The 13,638-nt window shown below is 46.5% G+C and overlaps 2 protein-coding genes across 5 annotated transcripts in view; one reads left to right on the forward strand and one right to left on the reverse strand.

Annotated features, from left to right (window-relative positions):
• Nucleotides 1-287: 287 nt before the first annotated feature.
• On the forward strand, nucleotides 288-11,157 carry LOC146184925 (gamma-glutamylaminecyclotransferase-like). Of its 4 annotated transcripts, none has more exons than XM_084605886.1 (3): nucleotides 288-643; nucleotides 856-1,185; nucleotides 10,269-11,157. In XM_084605886.1, exons 1-3 carry the CDS (start codon nucleotides 377-379, stop codon nucleotides 10,341-10,343), a joined length of 672 nt encoding a protein of 223 aa, XP_084462012.1. In that variant the 5' UTR covers nucleotides 288-376; the 3' UTR covers nucleotides 10,344-11,157. The 4 variants fall into 4 exon arrangements, with proteins under 4 accessions (XP_084462012.1, XP_084462014.1, XP_084462015.1 ...); XM_084605888.1 differs by having other exon boundaries at nucleotides 856-1,109; XM_084605889.1 differs by lacking the exon at nucleotides 10,269-11,157 and adding an exon at nucleotides 2,177-2,355 and having other exon boundaries at nucleotides 289-643; nucleotides 856-1,109.
• Smu1 (Smu1 spliceosomal factor) overlaps nucleotides 3,837-13,638 on the reverse strand; it is a 37,948-nt gene continuing 28,146 nt past the window's right edge. Inside the window, exons 9-10 of the mRNA XM_084605885.1 lie at nucleotides 11,144-11,296; nucleotides 3,837-3,981 (exon numbers count right to left, since the gene is read on the reverse strand). Of these exons, the coding sequence (XP_084462011.1) occupies nucleotides 3,883-3,981; nucleotides 11,144-11,296 (252 nt within the window). The 3' untranslated portion in view covers nucleotides 3,837-3,882. The remainder of the gene's footprint in view (nucleotides 3,982-11,143; nucleotides 11,297-13,638) is intronic.

The following is a 13,638-nucleotide window of genomic DNA, read 5'->3' on the forward strand; positions in this document are numbered from 1 at the left end:
TTTCGACCATTTGTAAACGCATGAGAAGGACGATCCGGGCTTTTTGTAGTGTGTCGACGGATAAACGTCTCCGCGCCTTCTTTTCATGGTGCAACTAAATGTGTTGGAAAAAAAAAAAACATTTATTCATTCAATTCATTCAAAAACCTTTATTCATGAGGATGACCTGATGCCTAGAGGGGAAACAATCTGGCTGCAAGGTCAGCGCCAGGGGCGCCAGTTGCTTGTCAGGCGGCGGCGGGAGAGCGCGCGCATCAAGGCACCCTAGTTGCCCTAGTCAGTTGTGTCAACCGAGGCATAGTCCATCATAGTCTGTATTAACACTATGGTCCAGCGACCTCGTCAGCTGCATGTCACGTGATTTTAGTAGAATCAAATGGTACTTGCGCGATTCGTTAATCCGCTCTCGTGTGTCAGCGGCCGCGCTTTGCGCTTTGTAGCAGTTATGGCAAGCCATGCTAAACACTACGTTTTCGTCTACGGAACGCTGAAGACCGGCGAGCCCAACGGCGGTGTCATGAAGGATTCCATGAACGGAAATGCTACCCTGATTGGTACCGCCACGACAGTTAAAAAGTGGCCGCTTGTCATAGCATCAACATACAACATACCCTACCTCCTGTACTGCGAGGGAAAGGGACACGTAAGTTGCTGTATCGAGCTTGCTAACCGTCACGTAACCGTGCTGTTCCTTTAATGATACCGTGCTCGCAGCTTTTGCCACACTGAAAGCAATCGTATCTAGTAGCGCGTAAGTTCAAATCATCTAGCGCGTTTCGTTGTTGAGTTGCTTGTCAGTATAGCACCAGCGAGGAGGTTGAGACTTTTAAGTTGTGTTTTGTTGCTTTGTCTCAGAACGTGACCGGGGAGCTTTACGCCGTCGACGACAAAATGTTGTCTGCGTTAGACGACTTCGAGTGCCACCCCAAATACTACGTGCGGACCGAAGAAGACGTCGAACTCGCAGCGGACCAACTGGGCGAGAAGTGCAAGAAGCAGCTAAGGGTGTGGATATATTTCCTCAAGAACTACAGGGAAGAACTGCTACAGAGGCCCTACATCGCCGACTACTCGTCCAAGGGACAACACGGACTTGAATATGTTCCCAGGTACTTAAGACTAGCCCAAGATCCCAAAAACTCTCACGCAAAGGAGGTTCTCAACGAGGCAGTTTCTTTAGAGAAGGTGGGTTGGTTAGGCGTGCGACGCATCGTGTTGAATGTGTGTTAACATACCGTATTCTAGCTTTTGATAACAGAACGTTTGGCGAGGTCATGATTGTACAGCTGTGTTTTGTTACAGATTGGTAAGGTGACAATTTCAAGCTGCGAAGTGCACTCCGCGGAAGTGCACTTTAACTTGCACGCTTGACTGGGGTATTACTTTTGTTTGTTTGTGCTCAAATTTCTCAAGATAGCATATTGGTGGCATTAACTGTTTTTGCCATCTAAACTTGAATGGTTTACATGTTCGGAAAAAAAACCATTGCCTGGCCCTTGTAAGAGCAAATTCAGGAGGAGGGAAGGGATTTTGTAATCTGCCAGGAAAAGGAATACCCTGACCTGCTACTGCTAGTCATGGGTGCTGCCCCCCCCTAATGAACAGGTGATAACACCAGCCAGCTTGGATGGCTGCAGAACACCCTCTTCTAAAGGCATTTCTTGCACATTATCTTTGCAGAAACTAAGCAGTTGCCAGGGCATGCTAGCATAATACAAGAAACGGGCGAGTGCAGTCTCCATGTGAAATTATAGCACAAGCAAACTGGCAGTACCAGAGAAATACTTCTACAAAGTGTCGAGTTAGCATGCATTTTACCATTTTCAGTCACTGAAAGGCAATGTGAGGCCATTCTGACACGAGAGTAAAAAGCAACCAGCACTTGATATCTCTTACGGTAAAAAACCATGCAGCTGCTCCGATATTGGCTCAGACTAAATTGTTCTTTGACTTCCCTTTCTGGAGTGCTTCTAACTAAATATACTTAGTTGCGTATTCATCATGCAAGTAAGATAACTTACTCCATAGATGTACTAACAGATTCTACCATGTAGCGCCTATTACTGCATGGTAGCTTACATGCAAGAACAAAAGCTTTGGTGGCTTGTAGAAATATCTCCTAAAATGTTACTCCCCAAAATATGAGTGTATGTTTTTCTTTCCACCACACATGCAGTGAAGAAACAAGCTCCACGGACGACATCTACTGACAAACTAATGAAGATGAATGTGTGCTTTCCTATGGCCTCCTCAACTGCTTGGCCTGCAAGAAATGAACAATTCCTCCTTGTTATGAGCAACATATACACAACATATTCCAGAATTTCAGGAAGGAAATATATTTTATGGCTTTTATTTCTGACAAAAATGTTCTCCTGAAGTGCTGAAATGTGGCATGTGAATACACTGTAGCACCCAAAACTGTGGAACCATATGTGTACTACAGGGTGGTGAAAACATGCCTTGGTCAGGTACATTGGAAACAGGAGGCCAGGGAACTCCCCCACCTCCTGATTTCTTTTTCATATTTTTGCTGTAATATAACCTATGACTACTCTGTTTCCAAGCGCTGGCTACTGCCACAATATCATGGTAGGTAAAACACTACAAAGGCATGGATTAGAGATGCTGGGCATCATTCTGATTTGCATTGAACAAAAATTTTAACAATAAAAATCGGACTAGCACAAGTACCACATAAAGCTAGACATGCTCGCTGGTTTCATTCTGCGCAGAAATGCGAGAGGTGACATATAGTGGTCGAGTACTTTTCAAGTTCATAACTAACAAAAGGAATTCAAAAAATTTTTTTTTCAAGCCTCCCCACTCAAAATATACTTCCAGCATCACTGATCTTCGCATTTCAAACTCTCACTCGTTCTTCAGAGATGCTAAGGTTTCTTGGGCTCATATACATGGGCATCAGTGGCATGTTGACAAATGTACAGGAGCACTTAATTTTCACCAGGTAAGGCATGACACTTCATTTAGCTACAGTATCTTGCCAGTGCTGTGTGATCCCTCCAAGGTGAGCGAAGATGAGTTAAAATAAAATGTGCAGCCATAAAGTGCAGCTGCTTTCTGCAAAATCCCTAAGCGGGCTTCCTACTATCATGCCCAAGATTGTACCAACTTGAAAGCGATGGGATTAGAGGTTGAATTCAGCAGCTGTACAGCTGTAGTAGTTCTCAGCAAGACCTAGCAGCCTTGGAGAATATAGAAACAAAATCCTTTTCCAGTTACAACTAGGACCCATGCTTTGGGGGTATGCCAAATCTAAACGGGCAATAGGGCTTGCTCCTCAAGCCATATTATGGGGTACCTTCAAAGAACAAAAAGTGAAGGCAAAGGTTCTGCTTATCTTACACGTTAACGGTTGCCACACATTCTTCACTACATGACTGAGAAACTATATAGCCTCGCTGCCTGGACACATTTGAAACAGCAGCTAGTATCCTAGTTATGCCTAAACCACACATTACCTGAAGCCAGGATCATTCAGTGCAATTCTGTTCGAGCATGCAACATCCTTCGTATGAACATATACACTGAATACTCAGTACTCAATACTCAAGTACTCCCTATATATATATATATATTGGTGTATGTTCATACGAAGGATGTTGCATGCTCGAACAGAATCGCACTGAATAATCCTGGCTTTAGGTAATGTGTGGTTTACATATATGAGTACATATTTGAGTACCTTTCAAACTGTGCACCTACGCAGCTTATTAGCCCAACACTTTATTACTGTGCAGCATTTTCACAACTGTTGCACAATAGAGTGACCATAGAATTTCAAGCAAAAAAAAAAAATAACCACCAAGGCAACATTTTGGCCTCACACATGTTTATGTATTTATTTACAATGTCCTATATTTACGGCTTCCAGAGCTTGAGGAGGCCGTCTTCACTGTATGTTGCGATGAGGTTCTGGTGTGGATGATGACAGATGCCAATGACATCTTTTTCGTGGACCTGCAATAATGGAACCAAACAGTTCTTTGTGACAACTGTCGTGAAGCAAGTGAAAAAAAATTAGGTTACTGACTGCATACAGACCATATCACATAAAACAGCTAACGATGTTCAAGAAACAGCAACAATCTTTACTTGTGGCAAGAAATTACTCTTATCTAGTCGTCCTCCAGAATATACTTTTCTGCTCTCGGGCAAAACGTGTTGACAGTCACCAGCTCACTGTACAGTAAAACCTCATTGATTCGAACTTGAAGAGAGAGATAAGAAGCATGAATTATCCAAATCTTAAATAATAAATGGCTTTCCTAATACTGCCAAAAGCCACTCCCATGAAAGCAACATTTATATTTGTCGTAAATCTGAGCAGCGGTCATCTACTTTCAAAACAAGGTCGGTGACCATGATTTTTTGCACTTCCATAAATGCTTTATTCATGCACACAGTGTCGGAAGTAGAATTTCTCCAAATGGCAAAGGCCTCAACAGCTTCTTTCAGTTTTCAATGTGGTAGAGCCAGAACTCCATCACACGTGGCACACACGAGGATAGTATGTGATGGGCTTGGAGTTTCCGCACACAATGAAAAAAGAGAAGAGGAAGGAAGCAAGGAAAGTGTATGCTGGCATAGGCCACTGCGGCGTAACACCTTTGGAATACAAACCAACGTAAGCGTCATGGCAATTACCATTCTAAATGGTGCGCAGCTATGGGCTTGGTCGGCAGGCTGACCTTAGCGGCCGATAGCAACCATCGCTGCAAGCTGCTGGTGAAGGTTCGAAAACCAATCTATTTGGCCAGAAACTCGGCCGGCTTACATATCATCAACATGCTCACCAGAAGGGTGGCCATAACAATGAACGCCGCCAAATTAACCAATGCAAACCACGAGGCATCCAAATAAATGAGCTCCCAGTGCCACTGCATTGCATGGGAGTTTGGCAGGAGTCTGACAACAGCCCAACCTATCCAAACTTCAGAAGTTAACAAGGGATGAATTATTGAGTTCTTATTGTGCGCTGCTACCCACACCACACAAGGGTGAACGAATCCAGCTGAAACGAATGCCCGTAAAATGTGCCAATTAGAGGTGTGTACGGGCCAAAATTTTGAGCCCCAGCCCGGCCCGACTCTGAAAGGGTCCGAGTCCGGCTCGGTCCGTCATGCTATATTTGCAGTTGAAGTGATGATGCACAAGGAAATAATTTCAGGATGATCATTTTTATCCAAGATTTTGAGATCTTCAGTTCTCACGTTTGAAATGACGAATTTGCTTAATACAGTCAAACCTCGATATAATGAACACGCATATAAAGAATTATTGAATATATCAAACTTTCCGAAATATTTTTGTCAAACACATGTATATTTAACTTCCCATAGCGAACGTGGTTTGGCATAAAATGGATATTACGAACTTCGCGACGCCAAGCACTACCTCACTTTAATAGCAGGAGGCAGGCTTTGTTGCACTACATGTGCGTTGTGCGGCGCAGCAAACGTTCAGGACTACCTCGCAGGCGCTGACAGCGCCACAGATGCCACGACGGCATTGGGAGTTGACAGCCAAAGAAATTCATGGCCTCCGAGATCACCTCCGCGCTCACAAACAGGCGTGCGGGGGTGATCTCGGAGACCATGAGAAATTGTTCGCATCTCACAATCGCTGACAGCTCCGCTTCAGCGGCAGCGGCACGATCAAATGTTGCTTTTGGCTTTTTGGTTTTTGAGTCTTTCGCGTTTTTTGGTTTTGGTGTTAGCAGCGGCGTGGCCGTCGTAGCGTTCGGCGGAGGCTGCGTCGGTCGTCGTGTTGAGTGTGGCGCGCGAGTGTGCGTAGTGCTGTGATGGCGGTGAACGTGAAAAAAAGAGCAGCACTGACGTTAAAGACCAAGCTCAAGATAAAATCAGGGCCTTCAAGGCAGTTTACAAGAGGAGACTGATTGAAACTCTTCTCGTAAAGCTTCGTATGAAGCAGAACTTGAAGATCGACTTGCTGGGAGCATTAAAGCGGCATGGGACAGCATGAAAGGCAATTGCCAACTGCTTTCGGCACGCAGGTTTTGTTCCAGCAGAGGCCCGTGCATCAAGTGACGATGGGGACGATCCCGACGAAGCAGAAGCAGAGCTCTGCGAGCTCGATGAGCGTGGAACGATTTTTCGCATTTTGTTGGTGACATGCCCGCAACAATAACTGTAGAGGACTTTGTAAGTGGCGACGACATCGCGGCGACCACGGCTGTACTGACGGACGCCGAAATCGCTGTGGAAGTTTCTGAACATCTCAAAGACGAAGCTCAGGCTGACCCTGCAGACGATGAGGACATTCTGACTTCACAAGAAGCGCTTGCTGCATATTTACTGTGCCGCCACTGCAGTGCTATTGAGAGCAGTGGGTTTGCCCTTGTTGAGTGTTTGTAAACTGTGGAACAGGGCGTGATACGAAACGCGATCAACACAAAAAAGCAGGCCGCGATTCTTTGACGCAGGACGCAGTTCTTTGTGCATAAATAAATGAACGTGACCCAAGTAGGCACCCTCCGAGTTGCTGTGCCTTTTCTGATTGAAATTTGCTGCTCTTGCATGTATTTTCTACGAAATTATATATTACGAATTATGGATAGAGCGAACTATTTTCCGATTTTTTAACTGTTCATTATAACGAGGTTTCACTGTAATGGGTGGAGTATAAGTGACAGCAATGCTGAACAGTCGGCGTGAACTTGCAGCTTAGCGGTGGTTACTACTTCATGCCAATGCTTGCTACACTCCTGAATCAATATTGCCTCCCTAGCACAAGCTACGCACCTGGGTTTTACTGTGCCATCAATCAGATTCTGGCTCGGTGAGCCTCCCAAGCGCAAGTTTCCTCTGAACCATCAATAGCACTGCAGTACAATAGGAGCTGGGCGGCCATTCACGTTGGCTCATTTTTCAGCTATTTTGTTTCCCAGGCCACCCACAGAGCGAATCATGGCTGCTGCCTCTTAAGAAGCATGCTTTGCGCTTCTCTGCTGTAGCTGCGATGAACAGTCATAGAGCGAGATAGCGAAGGCAGCAAGCATTTGCCGGCACTCGTGTTACTGATAGCATCACTCAAGATTCTAATGCAGCACCCATAGAGAGGGGTGAAAGCAATAAGGGAAAAGCTGCTACAGCAACGCTTTTGAAGCAGAAGCTTCGTTATGCCAACTCAAGCCTTCAGTGTCAGTGTCGGTGGGTGCCTGAAGGAGCGCCAAATTGGGCCTCTCCTTTCATGTGGAAGGGCGACATTAGAATCAGCCTGCCATGACATTTGAATTCACGATACCCCTATGCCGCGGGCAGGAGCTGCCAACTCTGGTCGCTCCTTTCATATGGGAGGGTGATATCAGAATCAGCCTACCAGAGCCCTTTGCATTCACTTTACCCCTAGGACACACAGGCGCGTCCATACGGCTTGGTTAAAGCGGGACTGTATAAGTGGGCTGGTAACTTACGCTCTCGTGTCATGCCCTTAAAAGCTGAGCTTAAGTGACCCCAATACAGTAAAAGCTCGTTAATTCAAACTCGAAGGGGCAGAGAAAATTGTTCGAATTAAGTGGAGTTCAAATTAACAATCGGGCACTGGAATGAGCGCCGTGGTGGCTGAGCCCACATGTTGACTCATTTCCGTGAGTAAAGAGGGCTAGGCGCTACTGCACGTTTGCGGAGGGCGATTTCGATTTTTGCGATCGAGCCGCAATGGCAAATGAACGGGACTAATCGGTCAGTCATGCGCCGCAAACAAGAACCGGAATGCATTCGTGTGAGTAGCGAGCTTCAAAACATGTTTATTTACACGGAAAAATAATCGGTAATGTGCGTTTGCTTGCGTTTCTTGTGCCGCGACTCCACAAGCATCGACTGCAGCTTGCCCAAGAGTTCCAGCGCAGGATCCGAATTCTCATCGGCGGAGAAGTATCGTGCAGCGAGATCGAGCGCCGACGCTGCTTCACATGCACTAGGGGGTGGCACCGGATCGTCGCCTTCGTCGGACTCTTCATCGCTTTCAGCCGTGTTCGCCACCCGTGAGCCATGTGGAGCACATGCAGCCGCGATTATATCCTCATCACTCAAGGGCCCAGACGTCTCCACACCATTGTCAACGTCAACGTAAGCTTCAAATGCGACACCCTCCGACAAAGCCACGGTCGAGCACGACGGAGTCATCATCAGACGAAGCCTCCGCTACCTCCGCGCTGCATGCTTCTGGGGCGTCACCGAAGCCACACTTGCGGAAACAATTTTTGATAGTTTCCGGCTTGACGGTATTCCACGATGATGCCAGCATGTGGACAGCTCCAAGCAAATCGATGTCGTACGACTTGCCACTGTCCAAACAAAGAAGTCTCTCTAGGAGGTGGCGCCTGTAAAGCGTTTTTAAGTTCTGAATAACTCCAAGATCCATAGGCTCAGAAGTCGTGTTTTTAGGCAAAAATGCCAAGCGGATTGCTGTCAGTCCACTCACGTCACAATGAGCTGTACAGTTGTCCACGAACATGAGAACATTCCTGTTCTGTGCAGCGAATTTCCTGTCTAGCTTGCGCAGCCAGTCTGTGAAAATTTCCCGTGTCATCCACGACTTTTTGTTTGCGGTGTAATCAACAGGAAGCGTCTTGATGCCTTAAAAACAGCGAGGCTTCTCTGCCTTGCCGATCACCAGCAAGCGGCACCGTTCTGTGCCCGTCGCATTTGCGCACATCATGACGGTGAATCTCTTTGCTTCTCTTTCCGCCAGCACAAGTGTCGCCTTTGTAGTGACGGTCCTGTTTGGGAGCAATTTGAAATACAGCACCGTTTCGTCAGCATTGAATACATCGCTGAGCGCATAATCAGCGAGCAGTTCCTTCAGTTCACTGGAGACCCACTGTTCACACGTTTCCTTGTCGCCTTCAGCTGACTCCCCACAAACGTTTCTAAATGTCAGCCTGTGACGCGCCTTGAAACGCGACAGCCAGCCTTCCGACGCGCCGAACTCGCTGATGCCCATTTGGCTGACAAAAACTGCAGCCTTCGCAGCAATTATGGGCCCGCTTAACAGAATGTTACGGCTGCGAACTTCTTTTATCCATGCCATTACGGCACTCTCCACTTCGGGATGGGCCGACGTCCGTAGCCTTTTGCGAGAGGGCTCCATAAAGTCTTTATGAAAGGCAGCACTGATCGATTCCTTGTTCCTGAGATACGTTGACAGCGTGCTCTTCTTGATGTCATACTTTTTGGCTATATCCGTCTTGGATAGGACACCACGTTCCACCTCACTCAAAATCTTCATTTTCGTCTTGAGGTCCTTTGCCGTGTATTTACCACGGTTTGCCATGGCTGTCACAATCGATGAGTAGTCGCTGGCAAAGTGGTGAGGCAACGAAAGCGGTAAAACTTGGACCACCGCAGCACGAACAAATGCACGACACCGACAATTGCGTTGTGCACACAACGTGACCGCAGGACAAAAAGCTTTTCAAAAGCGCACCCAGCAACCGCGGTGCAGCCAAAACCTGCAACGGCTTGTGCCGGATCGTTGGTGTGATGGAGCCTGGCGGCACCCGGCAGCGAAAACCTGCTACGGCATGCACCGGAATGCTCGCTGTGACTGTCGAGTGCGCACCTTGTCTCGCGCGCGCGGGCAGATTTGAAAGATTTTGTTTTTTTGCGTCTTTAGTAATCTTTCTGCGCATTGTACACGGTATGGGCAGCCTTCTGTCTGCGAGGAGCTGTGCGAGCCATGGGTTCCTAGTTCGAATTAACCGTTGTGGATACTAGCATGTTCGAATTATCGGGCGTTTTCTCCTATTGAAATACATAGGGCCATGCCGGGACCCGAGCGTCAGTTCAAATTAACCGTAACTTCGAATTAACCGAGTTCGAATTAACGAGGTTTTACTGTAATGTAGTGCTAGCGCCCTACACTGATAGGGCGTCACAGGGGTATAATGTAGCAGTCAAAAGAAGCTTCTGCTTCCATCCAGGTTTAACCAGAGCTAAACAACAGCAAATTTTTTTTCTATCTTTCTGTCCACGAAAGAGTCTCTCCACTTTTTCCTCCTACTTTTTCCTTTCTTTCTCTTATCACCATTCATTTCCATTGTCTTATCTTCCATTTCTGGCTGCTTTGAACGGTAACTTTGGACAAATCCATGCGACAGCTACAGGTGTGCTCTGCACAAAGACCAACGCCTTACAACAGCCATAAATTACCAGCCAACAAACCTTCCGTGACGTACGCATGTCCCCTCACCCATTTCCCCCTTCTTGGAACTGAAACTGCAGGAAGGAAGCTTGGGCGGCGGAAGAAAATCTACACATGCGTATCGGTCACTGTCCCTAGCCATGCAGTGCGAGTGACCCACTGATTCTCCGGGTGGCGTTTCGAGGAGGGCCTTCTAAGAATCGGCTGTTCCGCATGATTCGGAACTCAGGATCTGGCATCTGCTGCAAGCAAGTACCGACTGCTGCAGAAGTGAAGACCTGTCTGCAAAGGGGACACTCGACCCCGAACCAACAAAGCTACAGTCGACAGAGACCTGAAGAGATAGGCCGTCACTCTCCAACTTAGCCGGACTATGTTGTACAAAGTGTAAATGCAGCCTACCTCTTTTCCACTCTTGTTGCCACTGTCCTGACTGCGTACGTGCCTCAACCATGCTGCGACAGTGATCCCTTACCCTACGCTCAAACAAAACAATCACGAAGGAGGGGGTGGGGGATGAAAAAGAGCATCTTTTTCCTCCCGTTTCATCCTCCATTGTCACAATCACCACAATCAAAATGGGCTCCATGCTCACTGTCTTGAAGTGAATTAGTGTTGTGGCCCAGCCTCGGAGATAAGCACAGTAATGCAACTGCCTTGCTGCTGCAGTTTGCCTGTGAAAGCATCCAGTCAGGGTGACTCCTGTTATTTCACCTTTCGAGCATTTCTAGCTTATTACAGCTCCACTATCAGAACGAACTGTCACAAGAGTGTAGTAATCAATCAACACAGGCCATCTTTAATCTGTGCTCAGTGTCCCTTCAACTGTGTGCTGGACCAGCCAAGTGTCTACCCACGGCTCAGGCACTGCATTTGGAACATATGGAACTTAAAATGCTGTCACCACGAGTACCACTGTGATCAATATTCTTGTGATCTGAAACAGTCTTATTACCGTGAGTGTTCGGTCTAGTGTGCCCGAGACTGTGGAGAAGCAGTAAAGCACGTGGTCCTCGCCAACACAGTAGATCCACTCTCCCCTCGGTGACAGGGTGCAGCAGACGAAGTCGCCACCCTCTCGCTTGCCACTGGAGAAGCTGCGCACAATCTGCACAGAGAAGGTGTGCACCAACAGACGTCCTTTACCGAGGCAAACACGCGACTGAAACACAATGCTACAAATGGAACAATCAAACAAACTGAAGTAGTACAAACAAATGCTCAACTTTAATATCGATCACCGACTCACAGGCTGCATGCCAGGCCGTACCAACGGTTCAGTCCTCAAACTTGCCCACCAAACTTCCGGTACCATCTTCCATCAAGATCTTACCACCAGGTCTAGAAGACAACATAAAGACCAACACCCTAGCTCACATCTGCACTAATTGGGTGGGGAACCAGCCCAGACATGCACAGTTTTATGACCCACTACTATACGTGCCTTCAGACCTTATGAATCAATCGGCGCATCTACCCACCTCCCCATAAACACCCTTCATCAACAGATGGCTACACGCTTCACCAAATCCAGACTCTTGCTTTTCCCAACCTGCACCAGCAATGCTGTCCCCATTCAACACTATACATAAATGCGTGCCCACGGTGCAGCAACAGCCCTACCTTTCTTCATATCACAAGGACATGCATGCATAAACAACACCACCTAAAGCCGGCCAATGTGACCTTGAAGTAGAGCAAGGTGCGGCTGACCAGAATTGCAACCCCGGAAGCCCACGAGGCAGTCATCCCCATCTCCACAGCATCATCAGCCAAAGCCATTGGGGTGTTGGACTGAGGACTCCATCTCTTTTGCTCCAACATCCAGCTTGATAAAAGTTAATTCCATCCTTCTACAGCAACCTTGGCATATCCATTCCAAAGTTTTACAGTTTGACAGGGGTGGAAGCAGGCTTGAGCATTTTGAAGCAGCGTTAGGAGCAGTAAAAAAGGCATTTTGGAGCAGCTTTGGAGCAACAAAATGAGAATTATGGAGCATTTGAATTATGATTTGAAGCAATTTTCTAAGGTCAAATGCCTTTGATAATGGCAGTTTTCTCTTTCTAAAATACAAGACCTTTATTTTGATTCCTTTTTATTCAAGTTAAATGCCTTTCCATCTTCACACTCATCTCTGACAAGACAATCGGCCAAAGCATGTAACAATATATAATATAACACAGGCTCACCTTAGCAACAACTTCAAATAGACTAGCAGAAAACGGAACGCTTACTGGCGAGCTTCATAACTGAACACCTACTCAGACCTAAAGCATTTGCCTATTTTGACTTGGTAAGTTCAAATGTCGAGCCTACCACTTTGATGGGCTCAAGCAGTGCCACTAATTTAGAGTTCAGATTAATGGGCACGACATTTGTGCTCTCCATCTTATGCATATCTTTTTCGATCCTATGTCTGTGCTGATAAATTTCTGAGCCTGGCTAATGTCTCTAAATGCATCTAAAACAAAATTAATGCCGTTTACCAACCATTCCATGCGAATTCCAACAGCCTACTTATCCCAAAATTAAATACACTTCTGCCATATGAGATCTTGAACAAGCATACCTCATAAACAACATTCAATCCCTGAAGAACCGTGCTGTTCGCTTTATCTTTTACAATTGCTCATGCTTCAGCAGTGTCGCAGCAATAAAATAATGCGCCGAGTTGAAGCAGACTTCTTTTTGCCAACCGTTCTTTATGTGATCACGATAACAAAGTAAAACAAATACCTTGCCAAGTCTGAAGTCTGCGATAACCCCAAAAAATTTTGGCGCGTTATCAATCCCGGACCATCACACTCAATAACCCTCACTCATGCATCCGGTATTCAAGCCTCCGACACAGAATGCGCTAACATCTTCAATACAGCGTTCTCGTCAGTTTTCACCAGGAGCGCCACCCGCCTCCAAGGATACCTCCTACTAATGCCACCCCACCGATAGACGCAATAACTTTTTCTTCAACTGGCATCTCGTCTTTAACTGAGAAAATGAAACTTTCCTCGTCAACCGGCATCAACGAGATAAACACTAAACTACTAAAAAACATGAAGTGCATTAGTACAGTGTATCTAGAATTATTGTTTTCGCAATCACTCTCTACAGGTCTCATTCCGGAAAACTGGAAACTTGGGAAGGTCGTTCCACTCTACAAATCAGGTGACAAAAATTCCCCCCTAAACTACCGTCCAATTTCTCTAACTAGCGTCCCCTGCAAGATCATGGAGCATGTCATATACTCTCAGGTAATGGACTTCTTAGACTCTAACAATTTCTTCCATCCATCCCAACACGGTTTCCGCAAGGGGTATTCATGCGAAACACAACTAGCCATGTTCCTCAACGACTTACATGCTGACCTGGACGCTAACCTTCAAGTTGACGCCATCTTTCTGGATTACGCTAAAGCATTTGATAAAGTTCCACATCAGCGATTAATACAAA

This window comes from Amblyomma maculatum, chromosome 6 (genome assembly GCF_055883805.1).
Source record: "Amblyomma maculatum isolate TAMU_Amacu chromosome 6, ASM5588380v1, whole genome shotgun sequence".
Lineage (NCBI taxonomy): Eukaryota > Metazoa > Arthropoda > Arachnida > Ixodida > Ixodidae > Amblyomma > Amblyomma maculatum.